Source organism: Berghia stephanieae, chromosome 10 (genome assembly GCF_034508935.2).
Source record: "Berghia stephanieae isolate SIO BIC M18660-M18661 chromosome 10, UCSD_Bste_1.3, whole genome shotgun sequence".
NCBI classification, from domain to species: Eukaryota; Metazoa; Mollusca; class Gastropoda; order Nudibranchia; family Aeolidiidae; genus Berghia; species Berghia stephanieae.
In genome coordinates this window covers 15,242,826-15,262,317 of record NC_088369.1, presented here as the reverse complement: position 1 = coordinate 15,262,317, position 19,492 = coordinate 15,242,826, and the positions used below count along the sequence as shown (strand labels likewise).

General features: G+C 37.2%; 1 protein-coding gene across 1 annotated transcript in view; it reads left to right on the top strand.

Annotated features, from left to right (window-relative positions):
- The first annotated feature begins 12,953 nt into the window (after window positions 1-12,953).
- Window positions 12,954-19,492, top strand: part of LOC144980707 (FMRFamide receptor-like) — a 41,130-nt gene continuing 34,591 nt past the window's right edge. The window contains exon 1 of the mRNA XM_078928423.1: window positions 12,954-15,543. Coding sequence (XP_078784549.1) covers window positions 15,454-15,543 — 90 coding nt within the window. The 5' untranslated portion in view covers window positions 12,954-15,453. The remainder of the gene's footprint in view (window positions 15,544-19,492) is intronic.

The window sequence follows — 19,492 nt, the reverse complement described above, 5'->3', positions numbered from 1 at the left end:
TATTGTTAGACCAATTTTGGAGATGGCAGCTCAATTTGGGACCCATATACAAAGAAAAACATCGACAACTTAGAAAACATCCAAAGAAAAACAGCAAGACGCATCACAAACACATTCGATCCTTTCTCAAGTCCGTCTGAAATATCACAACGGATTGGCCTTGAACCTCTGGAAAAGAGAAGAAAGATAGATAAACTTAAATTGTTCCACAAGATCTACTACAAAAATTCGTGCCTTAAACTTCCAAACGACATCAAAGATATCGGCACAAGAAATACGAGGGGACACACAGCAAGAGTAACCATCCCAACATCAAAAACAGACGCCCACATGTATTCGTTTTTCCCTTCCACTGCCCGACTATGGAATAGCCTCCCAGCTGAAGTGGCTGAAAACGGTTGCCAACATGCCTTCACGCGATTGCTGGAGTTCACAACGTGACTTTTTAATCTATGTGGTTTTAGTATTATGTGCAGAGTTTTAGCAAGTTTAAAATGTAAAACACTACAAACTGTGGAGTGATCCTCGACAATATTGGAGGTTTCCACAAGACGAAGAAGAAGAAGAAGAAGAAAGACGAAAATGCAACAGAGGGTCTGCAGAATACCAAACATTGAACAACCACATTAAATCCAAATGCATCGAGGCACACGAGAACTATCTAGACTGGAAATGCTGCGAAATCGAAAGAGAATACAAACCCAACCCCCAACAAGCTCACCAAAGAATAAAAGAACTATCAGGGAAAAGGAAAAGCAAACACAGGAAGTTGTATCCAAAACAAACAAGGAGAACTGCTATTTGAAGAACAACATATAGAAAGCCGATGGGTAGAATACATAGGCGAACTGTACAATGATCCAAATAGAAATGAACCACCACTGAAATTCAAATAACCATTAAGCGGACCAAACATCACCAAAAGTGAAATTGAACATGCCATGGAACGAATGAGGGATGGTAAAGCAACAGGCCCTGATGAAATATCTGTAGAGGTATTAAAAAGCCTAGGAGATCTTGCAATTGATGAACTTCACATATTATTCAACAATATATACAACACTGGGAAAATTCCAGAAGATCTCTGTAACTCTATTTTCATAGCAATACCAAAGAAAGCAGGTGCAGTCAGATGCGAAAATTTTAGAACTATAAGTTTAATAAGCCACATCAACAAAATACTGTTGCGTATAATTATCAACAGGCTAAGGAATAAGATTAACCCCGAAATCGCAGAAGAACAATATGGATTCCAACCTGACAGAGGAACAAGGAACGCAATATACCTCCTCCGTGTTTTAAGTGAAAGAGCTATACAGGTTCAGACCCCACTATACCTCTGTTTTGTCGACTACAAAAAAGCTTTTGATAGAGTACGCCACGAAGAAATACTAAAACAACTGCACTCCATTGGCGCTGATGAGAAAGACCTCAGACTCATGCAAACATTATACTACACCCAGCAGGCATCTATCAAAATCGGAAACTCTACAGGAAATTCCATTCCTATTAAGAAAGGAGTCCGTCAAGGGTGTGTTGCCTCACCAGATCTGTTTAATCTATACCAAGAAACAATCATGAGGGGCATAACTAATATGGAGGGAATAAAAGTAGGAGGTCACAACATAAATAATATAAGATACGCAGACGATACGGTACTCATTGCAACATCAGAAATCCAACTTCAAAAGATTGTTGACAAAGTGGTAGTAGATAGTGAAGCCAAGGGAATGGAAGTGAATATCACCAAAACGGAATGCATGGTAATACAGAAAAACCCGAAAACAACAACACCTGCAATATAACGATTCACGGCGAGCAACTTACCAACGTAGAAAGTTTTAAATACCTAGGTTCAATAGTGACAACAGATGGAAGATGTAACCGAGACATACGAGCAAGAATAACTCAAGCCAAACAGGCCTTCGTGGACCTGGGAAACATTTTGAAAAACAAACAGATGTCGTTCGGGATTAGATTCCGAGTCTTGAAGTGCTACGTGTGGCCAATCTTGTTATACGGATGCGAAAGCTGGACTACAAATGCAGAAACACAAAAAGAACATTGAAGCTTTTGAAATGTGGTGCTTGAGAAGGATGCAGAGAATATCGTATACTGCACACAAAACGAACGAAGAAGTGCTAAAACAAACATACCAACAAAGGAAACTAATGCCCTTAATAACGGATCGACAACTATCCTTTTTCGGACACATAGTAAGGAAAGATAAGAATGAATACCTGGCAAGTTGTGGAAAAATACCTGGTAAACGCGCCCGGGGGAGACAAAGAAAAACACTCATAGACCAACTGAAGGGCTTCACCAACCTAACAATCCAAAAGCTGTTTGAAAAAGCAAGAGACAGGGAGGAATGGAGAGAGATAATTCATGCGTATCCGAAGCCTGGACCAGGCATGGAACCTAGAAGAAGAAGAAAGAAAGAAATTGTATAAACAGGGGTCAAAACGTCAAAGGTCAATACCGATTCGTACTTATTTACTGATAACCCAGAATTTTTATGAGCTCATTGTTGTTATGGAAACACTTTCAAGCTAAGAATTTCATCAGTGTATGCATATATGCAGGTCTGACATCCAAACCCACTTATGGGCCTAGTTTAACATTATTGTAATGGACAATATTTTGCATCATATTTTTTGAGATTTCCGTTACAACAATTAGCCCATAAGGAATTGGATTATCAGACTTGTAACAAAGTACGCGTCAGAATTGACTTTTTAAACTTGGATATAATTTTTCTTTCTTTTTTTCTTTTAAAATACAAAAGGAAAGTTATTTCTAACAACTCAAATACCAAATAAATCTGTGATAACCACAATACATGAAATTCTTAGCATGAGTGTGTTTCCATTATAACAATGGGCCCATAAAAATTTTGACTATCAGACCTGTATATGTGTACGCGTCGGCATTGGCCTCTTAACTCTGGATGTGAACTTAAAATACACAAGGAACTATATATATATATATACACACACACACACACACACACACACACAAACATATATATATATATATATATATATAATAATATATATACAATAATATAATATATATATATATATATATATATATATATATATATATATATATTGATACAATTTAGTGAGAACTTGTCATAAAAATGACTGGCTAAAAACACTAACAAAGAACTGAGAGACATCAGTTTTGTTCCATCTATATTTGAGTGGGAACTGTAGAAAAACATGACGAGAGAGAGAGAGAGAGAGAGAGAGAGAGAGAGAGAGAGAGAGAGAGAGAGAGAGAGAGAGAGAGAGAGAGAGAGAGAGAGAGAGCTTTTACCTTTGTATTTTGTAATTCACATTCCCTTTGAACTCACTCAATCCCTCCCATAGTGGGCAGGGATGTACATACTCTGTCTTCTATTCCCTTATATATGGTTTCCAACATGCTTTCTGTGTTTGTCTTGGGATTAGATTACTTGGTTTTGTCCTGGCCCTGGCCGGAGTCCTGACTGGGAGGGAAACAGTCAGATGCATAGTTGTTGTTTTGGGAGATGATATTTTTTCCTTGTAAATCAAATCATATCTCTGTTATGTCTTATTATATTTGTTATTTTGAATGTATAATATAAGTATTTGAGTGTATTCTTCTTTGTTGGATTTTGTGCTTGTGTCCGGATGAGACTTATAGGTGATCTAAAACTAAGTACGTTGGTGGTATGCTCTTGGAATCTACATCTGATCCCTATTTGTTCCCAGTTCCCCTATGTATTACTTTATCTTGGGTGCTTTAATTGTAATTCTATAACTTTTTATCATCCCATTTTCTTCCTTTTTACTGACGCTGATATAACCTAAATGTGTTGCAAGAGCGTAAAACCCTTAAAAACGGACAAAACTTGGAAGAAATGTGTTTAAAATGAGCGTGTGCACAGATATTTTTATTCAACTACCATGAACATGTAAACATTAAGAACAATAGCTTTGATATTTACGCCTATAATTTGTCTCAGAAAAATGTAATAAATAGGCATGGTATAAAGCTAACCCCGGGCATACTACGGATATAGTCGGTGTCAGGATTGAGTGAGTTAACTATGAAGGTAATTTGCTACATGTCGAACACGAACTCATCACCCAACTGGCTGTCTAAAAACAATAAAAACGACCCGTGGGACGTCTATACTTCATTAGTTCTATGGTACAATCAATGTTCACAAACTGTCTGGGGTTCCTGACCTCCCATAGTGGGCAGGAAGGTGCTAACTGTGTCTTCTATCCCCCTATATCTGTTTTCCAACTTGCTTTCTGTCTTTGTCCTGGAATGAGATTACTTTTGTCCTGGTCCTGGCCGGATGCCCTGACTGAGAGGGAAACAGTCAAATGAATAGTAAGTTTTGGGAGGTGATATTTTTTTCCTTGTACATCATCTCTCTGTTATGCACTATGTTTTCTTTATATTATATATTATTTGTAAAAGATTTGAGCATAATCCTCTTAGTGGGGACCTGTGCTTGTGTCTGGATGAGACTTTTAGTGATCTCAAACTAAGGACTTTAATAGTGTGCTCTTGGAATCTACACCTGTTTCTTATTTGAACAAATTTCCCTTTGTCTTACCTTTTCTTGGGTGCTTTAATTGTAATTCCAGAACTTTTTACTATCCCATTTTCTTCCTTTTTACTGGCGCTGATATGACCTTAATGTGTTGCAAGTGCGTAAAACCCTTAAAAACAAACAAAAAAACAAAAACAAAAAAAAAAAACAAACAAATAAATCTAACCCCGGGCATACTACGGATATAGTCGGTGTCAGGGTTGAGTGAGTTAACTATGAAGGCAATTTGCTACATGTCGAACACGAACTAATCACCCAACTGGCTGTCTAAAAACAATAAAAACGACCCGTCTGACGTCTATACTTCATTAGTTCTATGGTACAATCAATGTTCACAAACGCGATTCACTTCATTTTTACCTTTAGAACTAAGATCTCTTGAGTTAATTCATATGAATGGAAACTAGATCAAATTTGTTTGATTTTCAATCATGGAGAGCTCGAGGGAGTTTTAAGCATCTTCACACTTCCTGTTTCCGATTCACTGAACTGAATCGAAAAATTATGATTACGTGACAAGATACACGTAAAATCAAATTCCTGGGTCAAAGATTAACCTGTTTAAACTACTACTACTACTAGTAGGACGAGAGACGCATGCGCACAACCAACATGACGTTCTCTCTCTAATAACTTTTCCGCCGGTGACGCAACAGACTATGGGTGACGTCAAATCAAGGGACGCTACTCTTCCGCTAATCTCGTTCCCTATATTACATTTCCATGTGCTCGAGGTCATTGGTCACATTGCAAAATGTGCTCAAAATGACTCATATAGTGAAAAGTGTTCACAGTTTTAGAAATATCTAACATCACGATTGGTCATTTTGTTCAGCTTCACAAATTTCATAAACAAAGCAGCGTGTTTACATTTCTGAAGAATTATCCAATCGTTGGACAGCAACAGATCATGTGATTGATGACTTGGTTGGACGAAAACATGAATAGAGATCGCTCACATTGCCCTACATTTCCAGACACGCCTTTGATTTGATTTAGAGTGTTCGAAGCGTTTGATTCTAATTCAGATTTCAGATTTATTGAATACTGCACGTTTACCCAAAATACTCACAACATCTGAGAGCCGGAGATAACGTACCAACACACAACATTATGTGCAATCTTGAACATTTATAGTCTGATTGATATGTTTTAGTGAGAACTAATTACCACAATGGCTTGTAAGACTTATAACAAAGAACTAAGTGACGACACTTTTGTTTCTCCTCTAGATAGTTCGAAGTGGACGTCACTCGGATCTTTGCTATTGTTTTTTGCCATCCATGTTTATGAGTAATTCTCACTAAACTGAATAAACCAGACTATAAACGATCATGGTTACACAGAGTTTTGTGTGTTGGTCCGTTATACTTCCGGATGGCAATGTTTTGAGCTTCTTAGCCAAGCTAAGGAGTTCACAACATTGCCATCCGGAACGCGGATGGCAAAAGACAATAGCAAAGACCTGAATGATGTCATCTTCGAACTATCTATAGATAATATGCGCTTGGCTAAGAATCTCATAACATTGCCATCCGGAAGTATAACAGACCAACACACAAAATTATGTGTAACGTTAAACATTTATAGTCTGGTTGAAACAGTATAATGAGAATTACTCATAAACGCGGATGGCAAAAAACAATAACAAAGACATGAGTGACGTCATCTTCGATCTATCTGTAGCCTGACACTAGAACCGCAGCCATCGTAAAGTTATAGCCTGACACTGACCAAAAAATGACGTCAAAATGCCAGTCTTTGGCCATAAAGGAAAACAAATCGTGAGTTGTATTCAATAGTTCAACCAATGGGAGGGACCATTTGTTTCCATGAGCTCTACTAGCGACAACTCACTAGGCGGTACAAAAACCAAATAATGACGTCAAAATACCAGTCTTTTTTGGGTTTCAGTGTAAGGCTATAACTTAACGATGGCTACGCTAGAATCCACAAGGACTAATAATATGACGTCATTTTTAGGTTTGTGTAGCGTCTCGTGAGTTGTCGTTCTGTCCGTTGTTTTAAAAAACACAGTATATGCAATGGCTACCAAATAGCACACACTGTGTTCTTTAATAAAACGACAGCGTTAGTAGAGCTCAAGGAAACAATACGTGATTCCATTGGTTGAACTATTGAATACAACTCGCGATTTTATTCGTTTGTTTCCAAAGACTTGCTTTGTGACGTAATTTTTGGGTCAGTGTCAGGCTATATTATGTTAATGATAGCGACGGATAAACCCCTCTCCATTAGCTGGGCGGGGTTCCTGACCTTCCATAGTGGGCAGGGAGGTCTTCTATCCCCTATATCTGTTTTCCAACATGCTTTCTGTCTTTGTCTTGGAATGAGATTACTTGGTTTTGTTCTGGCCCTCGTCGGATTCCTGGCTCGGAGGGAAACAGTCAAATGCATAGTTATTGTTTTGGGAGATGGTATTTTTTCCCTTGTAAATCATCTCTCTGTTATGTATTTTTATATTTGTTATTTTGAATGTATAATGTAAGCATTTGAATGTATTCCTCTTTGTTGGATTTTGTGCTTGTGTCCGGATGAGACTTATAGGTGATCTCAAACTAAGTACATTGAGGGTATTCTCTTGGAATCTACACCTGATCCCTATTTGTTCCCAGTTCCCCTATGTCTTACTTTTTCTTGGGTGCTTTAATTGTAATTCTAGAACTTTTTACTATCCCATTTTCTGCCTTTTTACTGGCGCTGATATAACCTAATAATGGAGGGAAGAATTGAAGAAAAGAGAGGCAGAGGAAGACAAAGGAAATCCTGGACAGATGGCATCAAGGAAGCTACAGGACGGCGCATGGCAGACTGTAACGAGGCTGCAATGGACCGTGAAGGATGGAAGGCCATGACATCCGACCTCTGGAAAGAGATGGAACCCGGGTAAGTAAGTAAGGTAAGATATAACCTAAATGTGTTGCAAGCGCCGTAAAACCCTTAAAAACACAAACAAAACAAACCTCTCCATTAGATAAATGGGTCTGAATGTCTACTTTGCTAGTCAAAGATCACAAAATCTCCATCACGGAATAGGCTTCATTCAACAGTCGTGACGTCACTTCCCTTGTTATGACGCAGAGTAACTGAGTAACTGATTCTAAACTATCGGGAAAATGGCGGACGCCCTTATGAAATATTTCTCCGACGAGCATAAAAGTGTATCCAGAGGATAAAAAAACCCCCATTATAAATCTGATCATATTTTGAATTTTATAAATTCTGATCACGTGACAAGTCGTGAAAAAGTTACAGCCGGCATGAAGAATATAAAAAAGTACAGATCTTCTTTGTTTAAAACCAAACTGCTCGTTGCTGGGCGGACGTGACATCAGACTATTATTGAATCGTATTGCTCCACATTTTAAAACACTTCATTGATTTTGAGTTCAGGCTGGTTTTTCGAAGCTTTTTTGAATCTAATTAGAATTTTATCGATACTGCCAAAGCCACGATAGATTTGTTCAAAATGGAAACGGAAATGTAATTTATTTTTCATCCATTCTTGTGATCCGCTCTCCTGACACGGTGTGAGGTCCGTTGACAAAGAATAACGAAAAATCAATATAAACGCTTAAATTTAGCAAATTTGACCCATCGTCTCTAAACGGTATTATGTCGGAACGAATCAAATGCTTAAAAGCCGAATTTAATGTTAAACAGGTCAAAAATATAAATTGTTGGCATCAGCGCCCTAAAAATGGTATCCATTCTCCTCAATAAATGATATAAACTCAACACAAGTCTGATATTTCCTGCTATAAATTCAATTTTCAAAATCTTGACCAACCCGACTTAATACCGTTTTGAGGCGAAGGGTCACAAATGCGTTTGATACCAAACGGCTATGTGGTCTTGTGGTATGACACTCGCTTTCGGATCGGAAGGGTCTTGGGTTCGAGCCTCGCGCTCGGCGCACAGTTGAGCCGTTGAAAAAGGTTCTTTACTCACATTGTCTCACCGTACTCAGGTGTAAAATGAGTACCTGGCCGTTAACAGCATTGCCTCTGTCCGAAAAAATGTAATATCGCCTAAAAGGCGTCATGTTCCATGTATATATATATATATATATATATATATATATATATATATATATATATATATGTGTGTGTGTGTGTGTATGCGCGCGCGCGTGTGTTTGTATATGTGTGTATGTGTTTGTATGTGTGTGTGTGTGTCAGCATACGGGGGCGATAAGTGAAAAATAAATATTATGACTTATTTCATAAATGCTTTCATGCCATCAAGCCAACACGACACCGCTCTATTCTGAAAAAAAATCATCTTAAAAATTTAGGGCAAGGAAACTCGTCCTTCAAATATCGATCGATTAAAGTTAACTTCGTCTTGTCAAAAACTCAAACAACTTCGGAAAAGACTTCCCTAGTCACAGTTATGATTTTATTTGTTGTTGTTGACAATTTGAGAGACATTAAATGATCGACATTTGAAGGACGAGTTTTCTGGTCAAAATTTTATAAATGTTTTATTTTCATAAAAAGATAATAAAGTCATTTAGACTTCCATAAACCATAACATTTTAACACATTTCTACAAAGTGCTCAATGATGAAAATAGTAATGATAATAACGACAAACTTTTATCGTCAACTACCAATGGCAATTTGTTCGTTGTTTCACAAATTCGTTTTCGAAGTTATAATTTGTCAATTTGACGGGCGGTTAAAAAAAAGGCTTTTAGAGCGGTGTTTTCGTGTGCTCATTAAATTATATCGGGGGACTTGACTGTAGCACAATTACTGGCGTGAGCTGACAAAATGTCTGATATTCACATTGGCCGGAAATATTTTATGCCAATAAAAAAAACAACAACAAAAACCCCCCCAAAAAAAAACAAACACCAAAAATAAAACAACAAAAAACAAACAAAAAAAAACAACAAACAAACAAAATCGCTAGATAAGAATCCAGTCTAATTTTTTAATAAAATCCTAACCAATTAACTTTTTTAGTCTGAAAAAAAACAACTCGTATTTAAATATTTGGCCAGAAAACTCGCTCTTAAAGTAGAGATCGATTTAAATGGCCCTCAGCTTGGAAAAAAAACCCTCTCAAATCTAGGACTTTAATGAAGGCTTAGGAAGTCTCAGGTTTGAGAGAGTTTTTGCCAAGATGAGGGTCATTTAAATCGATCGATATTTGAAGAAGGACGAGATTTCTGGCCAAATTTTCAATACGCGTTTTTCTGGAGTTTGACCTCTTTGAAGAATCAGGTTAAAGAAAATTTTGATAAGGGGAGAAACATCCTAAAAATTCATCGAGATTTTAAACCAAATGGTATCTGGCTAAAAGACAGATTAAAAGATTATTTTGTTAGAGTAAATCAACCCTGGTTTTCGCATTTACGATCTTGATTTTGCCGTTATTTCAATACATAATATTCTACTTCTTTGTCATCTTCGCCGTTGTCTTTTTTTCTTATTACTTCTCCACCATCTCGTCCCCATCTTCTTCTTCTTCTTCTTCTTCTTCTTCTTCTTCTTCTTCTTCTTCTTCTTCTTCTTCTTCTTCTTCCTCCTCCTCCCCCTCCTATTTTTATAATGTCTGATTTATAATCTAACTAATATGACTTGGTTACCTACTACACTCTTTGATGTAATCGATGCTATGTGTTTGGCTAAAATACTCACATCATCCGCCATATGGATACTAATTTAACTTAACACATTGCATCAATACACTCATGTCCTCCTTCTACGCGTTAACTCTTTCCTTGCCGATCATTTTCAATATTTTCCCAAAATGACAGGACAGGCTTACCCAGCAGAAAAATTGTTTTTTAAAAAAAGACTCAAACAAAATCTCTACAAAACCAACTTTATTTTCTAATTAATTAAACAAAGATCATCCTTCAAAGTCAGTGGTGATATACAAAATGAATCTGAATTTTACATTTTATAGATTTTGTATTATACCCTTCTCTCTCTCTCTCTCTCTCTCTCTCTCTCTCTCTCTCTCGCTCTCTCTCTATCTATCTATCTGTCTATCTCTCTCTCTCTCTCTCTCTCTCTCTCTCTCTCTCTCTCTCTCTCTTCCCCTCTCAAAAAATGTAAATTGTGTCGTAACAAATGTGACGATTTTGCTGTAGGTGGTAATGAGAGAGGGTTAAAAAGGTTAAAAATCGATGAGGAATAAGAAGACCAGGTCATTGCCTTATTTCCCGAATCAATCAACTCGTTTAAGCTGTCATGAATGTTCTTTTTTGTTTGTTTTGTTTTTGTTTTTGCTACCATCTAGACACGTTTACCTTATAACCAACCATTCAAAAGCAACAATCATGACTACAACTATAAGAAAAAGCAACGAAACAAAACAACTTAGTAGATTAAAAAGCGTGAACTAAAACAGTCACGTAAAATGTCTCTTTATTCACATTCTCTCACCGTACTCAGGTGTAAAATGAGTACCTGGCCGTTAAGAGCGTTGTCTCTGTCGGAAAAAATTGTAATATCGCATTACAGGAAGTCATGTCTCGTCCTAAATGTCAAGTGTTGCTGTTGGTCAAGGACCCCTTGTAAAGCGCTTTGTTTAGTGGACATTGCCCTATATAAAAGCTCATTTAAAAAAAAAAGAAAGAAAAACCTGGCAACTTTTCCGCCCAGTTTCGAGGAGTCGGTCGATGTCCCCGCCCCCTTGAGGAATTGAATTCTTCCAAACCGACTTCCATCTCGTATAGATAGTTCGTAGATGACGTCACTCAGGTCTTTGTTTTTGTTTTTTACCATCCGCGTTTATAAGTAATGCTCACTGAACTGTATTAACCGACTATAAACGTTCATGGATACACACAGTTTTGTGTGTTGGTCCGTTATACATCCGGGTGGCAATGTTATGAGCTTCTTAGCCAAGCGCATACTATCTATAATATGCAGCTCTGTCCGAAATCAGACTGGGGATTATCATTTATGGATAGTATGCGCTTGGCTAAGAAGCTCATAACATTTTATAGTCTGGTTAATACAGTTCAGTGAGAATAACTCACAAACGCGGATGGCAAAATATAACAACAAAGGCTTGAGTGACGTCATCTTCGAACTATCTATAAGATGATAGGCTATATGGCCGTCACCAGCGTTGTCTCTGTCCGAGATATTGCAATAATATTGCCTAACAGGCATCAATCACGCCTCGTCCTACATGTTAAATTATGTTGCTGTTGGCTTGGGACCCTCTTGTAAAGCGCATTGAGGCACATACACCTAGTGGAAATTTTATTTTTCACATCTGATTCATCCTGACTGACGTAATACCGTTTAAGGACGATGGGTCACATTTAACATTAATCTTCTTCAGACTCTAGCATGCTTCAGATAGAATCCTACATGCTTTATGAAATCATTTTCGTCAATATTAACCTGCGGCTATGTGGTCCAGTGCTATGACACTCGCTTTCGGATCGGAAGGTCCTGGATTCGAGCATGGCTCTCGGCGCATCGTTGAGTCCTTGGAAAAGGCCCTCTACTCACATTCTCTCACCGTACTCATTGGAAAATGAGTACCTGGTCGTTAACAGCGTTGTCTATGTCCGAAAAATTGTCATATCGCCTAACAGGCGTCATGTTCCGTCCAACATATTAAATGTTGCCGCTGACCAGGGACCCCTTGTAAAGCGTTTTGAGCACATTTAGTGGATATTCATTGCGCTATATAAAGCTCAATTTTTAAAACATTTCAAAAAATCACAACCCCCCCAACCCCCCCCCCCCCCCCCCCCCCCCCCCCCCCCACCTCCCCATATCAAAACAAAAAATAAACCCAAAATTATCCAACAAAACAGAAAACAACAACTTCACTTGTAATGGTATTGAAAGCTTTCTAACTCAATTGAAGGCTGGTTTTACCAAAACTCGTTAAGTCGATTTTTCTACTTTTTGAGACTTTCCGCCCATGAGATCTAGATAGATAGATCTAAATTGAAACGTAAATTTTATTTTAAGCGTCAAATGGCAAAAGAATTTCCTTAGATTCGTGTGAATTTGAAGTTTGAATATGACAAAATAACACATCGAATGAGAAATTGTTATGGAGATAATCCTCAATATCTTAAATGTGTAAAAATGGAGATAGGGAGTTTTGTAAAATCACTCTTCAATTATTTGATTTGAAAGTAGAACTCGGGGGTAAAATTATATAGGCATTGTAGTTGTCTCCCCTGCCTTGCATTGTCATAATCATTTAATTTTCTTAAATTCACTCAACACTTTAAGGTTGCACTTTTTTTATCGTTTACAGCATTTATGCAATCTTCCACCGAACTGCACATTTTCTCTATTTAACGGTATTGATAAAAATTCCTTCTCAGCTCGTCTTCCAGGCGAACTTTGTCATAAAGAATTTGTGCATATATATTTGTCTTAGCTATTAAAAGTCCTAGTTTCCCCCAAAAAATAAGAAAATCAAGTTTATTTTCCAGTCATTCAAGTTTTCTTTCATATTTTACATTGATCGTTTTCATGTTCTAGCAGACGCGGGCAGGCATACACCACAAACTGGCACTTTAGTCATAGTAAATCAGGACATTGTCACTCGCTCGGGTCTCTTTTGAAAAGTCCATTTAATTAAAATCAAGTGTATCCTTCAACCTATCAAGTTCCTGATCAAATTCAATGTCTTCAAGCGATTTCATGAACAAAGTTGACACCCTCGTCCTATCAAATTGGGACATTTCCTTTTGGGTTTTTTAATGTCCATTATATAAAAAATCAAGTGTATCCTTCAGCCTATCAAGTTCCTGATCATATTCATTTTCTTCAAGCGATTTCATGAACAAAGTTGACACCCTCGTCCTATCAAATTGGGACATTTCCTTTTGGGTTTTTTAATGTTCATTAAACCCTTCAAGTTCCTGATCATATTCATTTTCTTCAAGCGATTACTACCGCGTCAAGAACGAAGTTGACATCTTAGTCCTATCAATTTGGGACATTTCCTTTTGGGGTTTTTATGTTCATTAAAAAAAAAGTGTATCCTTCAACCTATCAAGTTCCTGATCATATTCATTTTCTTCAAGCGATTTCTACCGCGTCAAGAACAAACTTGATACCTTAGTCCTACCAGTTTTGTCTCAAGTTTCTTTTCTCACTATCAAATTTATTTATTTTCTTCTAGTGAATGCTATCGGGTCAAGGCGAAAGCTGACCTTTAGTCGAATTAAATTAGAACACTTCTCTTTGGTTACTTTAAAGTCCGTTTTAAAAAAATCAAGTTTTTTCTTCAATCTTTCAAGCTTCGTTCTGAGTTCCTTTTTGGGCTATTGTTGCCTGGTCATACTTATTTTCTTTAAGTGAATAAAACCGGGTCAAGGCACTTTTCAGCATACAACCCAAACAGCATCAACATATCAATAAAGCGAACTGATAGTTTACGAAGAGGAATTGTCCTATGACCCTTGCATTACATTTTCTTAATCTTTAACCTTTAACCTCATCTTAGCGGCCTTTTGCAACCTGCATTGTTATTTTACCCTTGTCATTTATTAGTTCTGATCGTTGAACAGCCCTAGTTGGTTGTTCTACTATTTTCTTTCTCTCCATTAATTTGCCAATCTACAAAATACTTGATCACTTATAAAAATCATTCTTAACTTTTACCTCATCTTAGCGACCGTTTGGGGCCTGCGATGTTGACTTTTCTCGGTTGTTTTCAGTGATAATCGTTGTACTATTCTGTACTGTTTGCTCAATTTTTTTAGGATTAAGTTGACGTTTTTCAAAATATTTAATCCCATTTTCCCCCAGTTCTCAAATTAATTTTGATTCTTAATGTCTATCTAGTACCCTTAACGAAAATTTTAAGTTTCTAAAGCTATCGCCTTGAATTATTAGTTTTAGTGTTTAAAAAAAAACAAAGACACAGGCAAACCTTTTCCGCACACAGTTGACAATTTATTCACAGTTCACTATTGAGTCTCCCATGTATAAATAGAACAATAAAATCGTCTAGGTTTGTTACGTTTGAATTTATTGACAGAAAAAACCCCAAACAAACTCGGAATCATTTTATATTTAAAAACGTTCACTTTAAAAATCAATTAAAAAAAGGAAAGACACGCAGGTTATATCTAGATAAATGTTTTATTTTCATAAAAAGATAATAAAGTCATTTAGAATTCCATAAACCATAACATTTTAACACATTTCTAGATCTTGTATTTTGTATTCAATGCAATTCCTGTACAAACTGGATTTCGAATTTCAATCGTTTTAAACGAGACATTATTTGCCTATCTCTTTATTTTAAAATTTGTCACAAAAATAGCTCCTTTTTTCTCAAGTTGATGATTTGACATAAGTTTTGCTGTCTCAGAATATGTTTGGCACTATTCTTTTGTATAATTTTTCATTTCTATAAATTTCACAATTTTGGTCCCTAGGTTCTACACGATTTTTTCTCTGCCTAATTCTAACTTAGCTCCAATTTATAAAAAAATCTATTGTTGATTTCCATGACTTCTAATGATTCTGAAATTTTGGCTCTATTTTTGACGCGTATTGTATTTTTGTTGTCAAACACTGAGTTTGGTTACTTTTTGTATTATGTCATTCTAGCCCTTCTCTCAAACCAAAGTTTTTTCACTGTAATTTTGGCCCTATTTTTGACGCGTGAATTGTTGTCATACACTGAATTTAGCTACTTTTTATATCCTGCCATTCTACATCTTCTCTCGGCCCCCAAAAATTTCATCGCAAATTTGGCCCTATTTTTGACGCGTCTATTATTGTCTAACACTGAATTTGGCTACATTTTATATCATGCCATTCTAATTCTTCTCTCAAATCAAAGTTTTTTCACTGTAACAATTTCCTATTCCGCATGCCTGCTCTACTTTGCATCGTCATCCAAGGGCTTTATTTACGTCGGTGCCCAGGCCACCTTGACCGTCAGCTTGACCTTTCACCTGTGGTGAGTGGATCTTGAGTAAATGCGTTTGTTGACTGCTTCAGTACCTTGATCAGGGTCTGAGTAATACTTTATAGATAAAACTAAAATGACGTCACTCAGGTCTTTGTTACTGTTTTTTGCCACCCAAGTTTATGAGTAATTCTCAGTAAACTGTAGAAACCAGACTTTAAAAGTTCAAGGTTACACATAGTTTTGTGTGTTGGTCCGTTATACTTCCGGTTGGCAATGTTTTGAGCTTCTTAGTCAAGCGCATACTATATATAAGGACCAATATATGGAAGAAACAAAGTTGTCGTCAATCAGCTCTTTGTTAATATTTTATAGACAATCCATTAGTGATACGTTCTCAGTAAATTATATTAATCAGACTATAAACGTTAAAGGTTACACACAGTTTTGTGTGTTGGTATGTTAAATTTGGCCGGTGGATGTTGTGAGTATTTTACATAAGCGCATAGGATCTATAGATAGAATGAAGTTGATGTCACTCGTGTCTTAGTTATTGTATTATACCATCCGCGTTTATGAGTAATTCTCACTAAACTTTATCAACCAGACTATAAATGTTCAAGGTTACACATAGTTATATGTGTTGGTCCGTCATACTTCCGGATGGCAATGTTGTGAGCTTCTTAGCCAAGCGCATACTATCTATACGAGGCTGTTATCTTTGTGTTGAGACTTACTCGACGCCTACTTATTTGCAGGTCTGATAACTCACATCGTTATGGGCTCATAGTTGTTATGAAAAAAAACACCATCTCTCAAACCAAAGGAAAATGTTGTCCATTATAACAATGTTAAATCAAGTCCATAATTGTGTCCGGTTATCAGACCTGCAAAATATATGCACGTTGTGGTCACTATATTCTACCTACTGTGTGATATGTGTTTTGTTCAGACCTCCAAATATGTACACGTTGGGCACACCTGCTATGTGATTTTGTGTTTTGTTCAGACCTCCAAATATTTATACGTTGGGGTCACTGTATTCTACCTACTGTGTGATTTGTGTATTTGTTCAGACCTCCAAATATATATACGTTGGGGTCACTGTATTCTACCAACTGTGTGATTTGTGTATTTGTTCAGACCTGCAAATATATACACGTTGGGGTCACTGTATTCTACCAACTGTGTGATATGTGTTTTGTTCAGACCTCCAAATATGTACACGTTGGGCACACCTGCTATGTGATTTTGTGTTTTGTTCAGACCTCCAAATATATATACGTTGGGGTCACTGTATTCTACCTACTGTGTGATTTGTGTATTTGTTCAGACCTGCAAATATATACACTTTGCGGTCACTGTATTCTACCGTAGCCATCGGTAAGTTATAGCCTGACACTGAAACCCAAAAAGACTGGCATTCTGACGTCATTATTTGGTTTTTGCACCGCCTAGTGAGTTGTCGTTAGTAGAGCTCATGGAAACAAGTGGTCCCATTGGTTGAACTATTGAATACAATTCACGATTTGTTTTCTTTTGTGGCCAATGACTGGCATTTTGATGTCATTTTTTGGTCAGTGTCAGGCTATAGATAGTATGCGCTTGGCTTAGTCGCTCATAACATTGCCATCCGGAAGTATAGCGGACCAACACACTAAACTGTGTGTATCCATGAACGTTTATAGTCGGGTTAATACAGTTCAGTGAGCATTACTCATAAACGCGGATGGCAAAAAAACAATAACAAAGACCTGAGTGACGTCATCTTCGAACTATCTATAAGTTAACGATGGCTACGATTCTACCAACTGTGTGAGTTGTGTGTTTTGTTCTGTCATAGAAACATTATTAGGCCCAGGAAATATGAATATTGCTTCCATTGAACAGTCCCCAATATGGTGGTCACTGTGTTAGACACAACCAGGGGAGATAATCGGCTAAAAAAATGCAGTCCTCTAATATATAACTCAAAATGGTATTAAATCGAAATGAACCCGATGCATGAAATTAAAAAAAAAATTAATTAATTAATTGATTAATTAATTGGGTCCCTCTTGGCGGTATCACAAGATGCCATCGCCTTGGCATTCCAATGAAAAAAGTAATGACTGATGTCAACAAGAATCACCCATGTTGTCCAAAGTTGGTAAATTGGGGGTTACTAACGAAGGAGTGAAAATGGAGAGGCTTCGTATGTTTTGTTCCCATACGATGCCTCTCCATTTTCACTCTTTCGTTGGTATTTTCACGATCACCGGCTTTAGGGTTAATATTGGGGGTTAATATTCTTGCCTAAGGAAAAACCCAAACAGAAGTACCTGAAGCTGGGGCTCGAACCCTGGGTATTCCAGGTTACAGTGCAATGCCTTAATCAATCGGCCACTTTTTATAACTTATAAAATCTGAGTTAAGATTAATAATTATTGTGTTGAGAAGATTGTGTTTTGTTTCTGAAACTTCAAATATAACGCAGAATGAATTCGTTATTCTGATTGAGCTTTATATAGCGCAATATCCACTAAATGTGCTCAAAGCCCTTTACAAGGGGTCCCTGGTCAACAGCAACATTTAACATGTAGGACCGGACATGACGCCTGTTAGGCGATATTACAATTTTTCGGACAAAGACAACGCTGTTAACGACCAGGTACTCATTTTACACCTGAGTGCAGTGAGAGAATGTGAGTAAAGAGCCTTTTCCAAGGACTCAACTATGCGCCGAGCACGAGGCTCGAACCCAGGACCTTCCGATCCGAAAGCGGGTTTCATACCACTAGACCGTATAGCCGCACACCATAACTTTCTTAATACACATCAGCTTGTGGGTTAATCGAATGAAATAAATAATAATATGAAATCGAATGTAGTAAAATTTATTAAATGAAAACAGATAAAATGGTTGTTTCGAGTTTCCCCTTTATCAAACAAAACAGGGTGAATGAAACTCTACAGACGAGAGAGAGATATAATATTGTCATTCATTCGTCTGCATTGTTCCATTCATCGTGTTTTGTTGATAAAGGGGAAACCCGAAACGTCCACTTTATCTGTTTTTGTTTATTAGGTTGAAGCCTAGGTTACATTCAATTTCACATTTTTGTTATTTATTTCTTTGAGCTTCGAGCAGCAACATTGTGCAGTTATGTGGTCTTGTGGTATGACACTCGCTTTCGGATCGGAAGGTCCTGGGTTTGAACCTCGCTCGGCGCATAGTTGACTACTTGGAGAAGGCTCTTCACTCATATCCTCTCACTGTACTCAGGTGTAAAATGAGTATCTGGCCATCAACAGCTTTGTCTCTGTCCGAAAAAAAAAATGTAATATCGCCTAACATGCGTCATGTCCCGTCCTACATGTTAAATGTTGCTGTTGGCCAGGGACCCCTTGTAAAGAGCACTTGAGCACGTTTAGTGGATATTGCGCTATATAAAAGCTCAATTAATTAACATCTACATGATCGAATGTAAGAAATGTCAAAAATCTATTTTTGAAATCCCAATCAGTGTGTTATCGATTTTATTAACTCTTTTGACTTTCAACCCCGGACTTGAGAATAAACAAAATTATGGGTTGGTTTGAGAATACAAGGAATACCATTACAACAATGGGCCCGTATCAATTTGGGTTATCAGACCTGTAAATAAGTACACGTCGGCCACGAATGAAACACCATCTTATACGTGTTTTTATGTTGTTGTTGTTGGGTTTTTATTTTATTTGGCGTCACTTTTAGTTTTAAATTGCCGGATTTCGACAAGCTTTCTTCGTCAAAAGAAAAAAAAAGACACACACACACACAGAGAGAGAGAGAGAGAGAGAGAGAGAGAGAGAGAGAGAGAGAGAGAGAGAGAGAGAGAGAGAGAGATTTTAGATCCGAAAACACAATAATATGACCGAGTCTACTGTCAAGTGACTTTTTTTTTTTTAATGGAAGCTTATAAATGGTAAACCGCCTAGAGCGCTTTGAGTACACAATGTATCAATAAGTGAATATTGA